The sequence below is a fragment of the Papaver somniferum genome, unplaced genomic scaffold (assembly GCF_003573695.1).
Source record: "Papaver somniferum cultivar HN1 unplaced genomic scaffold, ASM357369v1 unplaced-scaffold_18, whole genome shotgun sequence".
In the NCBI taxonomy this organism is placed as follows: domain Eukaryota; kingdom Viridiplantae; phylum Streptophyta; class Magnoliopsida; order Ranunculales; family Papaveraceae; genus Papaver; species Papaver somniferum.
Window position 1 is genome coordinate 3,674,889 of NW_020627707.1, and position 3,908 is coordinate 3,678,796.

At 37.7% G+C, this 3,908-nt stretch overlaps 1 protein-coding gene across 1 annotated transcript; it reads left to right on the top strand.

The window, feature by feature from the left end:
- LOC113337942 (DUF724 domain-containing protein 5-like) lies at positions 1–699 on the top strand. The gene has a single exon (XM_026583476.1). It carries the CDS (start codon positions 1–3, stop codon positions 697–699), a length of 699 nt encoding a protein of 232 aa, XP_026439261.1.
- The last annotated feature ends 3,209 nt before the right edge of the window (positions 700–3,908 follow it).

The window sequence follows — 3,908 nt, forward strand, 5'->3', positions numbered from 1 at the left end:
ATGGCATCAATCCAAACAAATTCCAGTGGGAAACTTGTCATGAAGTTTACATCTACCCCTTCACCAAACCCATCACCCTCTGCACCTTCACCAAACCCACCACAGTCTACCCCTTCTCCTGATCTATCAATGAGGTTTTCTCTACTCCCCCATAGATCTTCGTATCTCTCTCCAGAACTTAAGATTCAGTATGAGCAAGTTTTCTTCAAAGAAATCCCACAGACTCCTCATTTTAGTCCACTTTCAAAACTCAATGATGAAAACAAAGAAGGAGTTATGCTAGGGTGGGATATATCCTTTCTTACGTTTGTTAGGAAACTTCAAAACTCTGCTGATCCATCGATTTTTCTTTCTGAGCTAAAAACTTACACCGATCAGTTGGCTGAATTTGAAACAATGGGATATGAAGTATCTAAACTCAGAGAAAGGTTGCACGTTTTGATTAGAAAAGCCAACAAACATATAATGCTGAAACATGCAGTTCATGAAGCTGAAGAAGAAGAAAAGGAGAAAACAACAAAAGCTAAATGTCAAGAGTGTCGTATTCAGGACTTAGAAGAAGATCTTAAAAAAGCTAGAAAATTATGGGAATCACAAAAATCAGACATTCAGAAGACTAATATGAAGAAGAGGAAGTTTGTAGAAGATGCAACCGAGAACGTTAGAGAGTTCAAGAAATCTGCTAAATCACCCTTATAAGCTTAACATCATATGATCAAGATGAGGGTGATGATCATAAGCAGAGGGTTCTATGTATGAACCATGAATTTAAGAAGATCTTTCCTGAACCTGCTAACCGTAGTGTATTTACATGTCTTTTTTTGCTGCACTATGTGATGATGATCATGAGCGGGACTCTCTTTATTTGGTAATCTTTTATGTCGTTTTTTTTGGTTTCTTTATACCCACCGGAGATGGACCGATGAATTAGATGAAAAATGTAGCCGGAGAGTGCTCTTTATCTTGTAGTCTGTTATGTTGTTTTTTTGGTTTGTTTTTATTTTGTTATATTTATTTATTTATCCCCACCGGAGATGGACAGATGAAGGTGATAAATGTAGCCGGAGAATGACAAACCTAAGCCTGGCCAAAGTCTAACAAACACGTGTAGTTTTCAGTTGAGATTGAGGAGGGTAAGATGGTATTCCAACGGCTAAGTAAGATAGATTGACAGATGAAGGGTTTTTTTTTTTTTTTTTTTTTTTTTTTTAGCATATAGATGAAGTTTATGATAGAATTAGTGTTTTTTTTTACTTCCTTTTTATCTATTGAAAAAAGAAAAAGAAAAGGCATTCATTATACTCAGTAGAGTCAGTAGACTCAGTACCCTGTAAACAAGACTCTACACAGGGCAATGACATTCATGAGCTCTTTCTCCGCGATAAGGTTTTGATGTGGAAGTTTGACGCCAGGGAGACAGAAAAGATGGGCACCACGAGCCATGAATGACCGATGAAAAAGTGACACGTCATGGGGGAAAAGTTTAACTAGAAGTTTTGGGGGAAGGAAGAGCGGTTATCATGAATTGAGATGACTGATGAAGCATGTTTGGTGCACCACAACTGAGATGTAGAGGATTACGAACTAGTTTTACCAAACATCACTGTTGACAAACTTGAGAAAAACAACAACGGGCAATATTGTCAAGGAAGACGAGGGAAAAGGATATCTGAGAAATAGTAAATTTGGCAGTTGGCGTCCATTGGCCTAATGGGTGATTTTAGGGTAACATTCATTAGATATGTTGATCACATATCAAACAAATTTGTCCAGCGCCAAGGCCGATGCAGTATAGACAATTGTACCAGCGGATAATTATTTTAGGAAGTCAGATATAAAATGAACTGACGGTTGTACTTACGGTATTTGGTATACTGAGCAAAATCTTTGCCTGGTTGCTTACCTCTTACGAGTTAACACCTAAGCAGTAGGGACTTCCTTCCGCAGGATAACCAATATCGACATCTACGGAGCGGCGGGGACTTTCATCTCCGGGGTGACCAATATTGTCATCTAAGGAGGGGTAGGAACTTTCATCTCCGAGGTGATCAATGTTGGCACCTAAGAAGCAGGGGCTTTCATCTCCAGGATGACCATTATTTTCCCCTAAGGAGTGGGGAGTTTCATTTTCAGGATGACCATTATTTGCACCAAAGGAGTGGGGAATTTCATCTCCAGGATGACCATTATTGGCACTTAAGCATCGCACATGGCAAAGTTGAGATGACGCACCAGATGATGTTAGCAAAGTCACGAGTAAAGTGTGAAGAATTATGCGAAGAAGTATGCTATGCCAAGATGAGTGATTGTATATGAGCGAATATGTCGCATAGTGATCCCAAAAATAATGGGATTCTTAGCTGTCATCCATTATGTAAAATCCTATATAAAGGAGAGAGTCATTGTTTCTGGGAGGATTCTAGGACAAATCTTGGAAAAGAACTAGGAAGAGAGATAAGTGAGCTTAGGTTTCATGTAGAATTGTTGTAATACTTGAATCATTCTTGTAAATATTCCTAATTTTTAGTTAATAAAACAAGAATTCATAATGATCACCAAGAGATTTAATCAGTTATAGTAGAGTGTAGTTGTAAGATTTCTTACAACTACACACTGTCCTTGCCTAGAGGCAAGATTTCGCACATTTTGTAACATTCATCGTACACTTCGTCCTCTTCGTCTTCGTATAATGTGTCCTCACCGTAGCCTTCAAATTTCTGAAGTTCCCATCCAGATATGCTCCACGTACAAATCACTTTGTATTCCTTGGTTGTAAGATCAAATCCAAATTCATAAGTACGAGATACATATACTTCTGATAAGTCACACCATTTCTCGACTTGTGCTAGATAAGTTGATCTGATCCAAGGTGTTGCTTCTTGGGTTATGACATTATATAGCCAAGCAGCGTGATCTTGTTTAGACTTATCATGTCTTTCTGTTTTGTCGATTAAACAAATCATACCATTAATGGGTTTTTGTACTTGCTGACAAACTAACAAATCTTTATTCGATATAACTGCTTGAACGGTTGTTGTTGCTGTTGTTATTTCTTTGTGGTTTATGTCTATACACAAGTTGGCTGTACAGTGATTCTCGAAGTTAATCCTTTCTTCACGAGGAAAAAGTACCAGGAGACTCATGACCAAGACGCGGACTTTCTGATATAGCTTTGCTGATCGAAAAGAAGAGACGTGGATTTGTTTTCAATTGCCGGCTATGGTGTAAATTAGTCAACCACTGATCTTTTTCAATTAAGAACTACCAGGATTTGCATACGCTTTTGAAATGCACAAGCGATTTCAATGGGAGTCTGCTCAGTATGTCACATAATATTTCCTCATTATATATAGTGCCCTCCATCTTCATCTTTTTTGTGGTCATTTTCAGGGATGAAAAAGCTTCTCAGAAGAAAACCATAAATTTGAGTTTGAAACTATTGATATTGCCGCCTATTTATATAAGGGGAGAAAACCATTCCGAATCCCGATGGAAGTGGGATTCGAACTTCTTCTCCCAATCCCGATTCAAGAATGGAACTCAAAAAGGGAAACTAACAACAAGTTTAGATAATGTATATTACTGGTGTAAGAATGTGGAAGCTCTGAAAAACATTTCTTTAGACAATGTAAAATCGAATTGCGGGCAATTTTTTGTAAACTAAAGTCCTAGTGTGGGACAATATTGGATTTTCTTTTTTTCTGCCAGGTTAGTTTTTTGGGAGATTTTCCTTCCTCTCTTCTTTCGCTGTGCCGAAAATTGAATTGGGGAGTCTTATTTGTATGACGTGGAGTGTTGTTTTCGCTTACTCCTAGTAAGAAAAAAAAAGTTTTTCCTAAAACAAAAGGATATTTTTGGCCAAGTTTCTATGCATGAAAATTACATCCGATAGGTATCAAGTATATATA

Bases quoted from the DNA above. Each gene is read 5' to 3' on its own strand.
- LOC113337942 (XM_026583476.1), top strand. From the start codon at position 1: ATGGCATCAATCCAAACAAATTCCAGTGGGAAACTTGTCATGAAGTTT.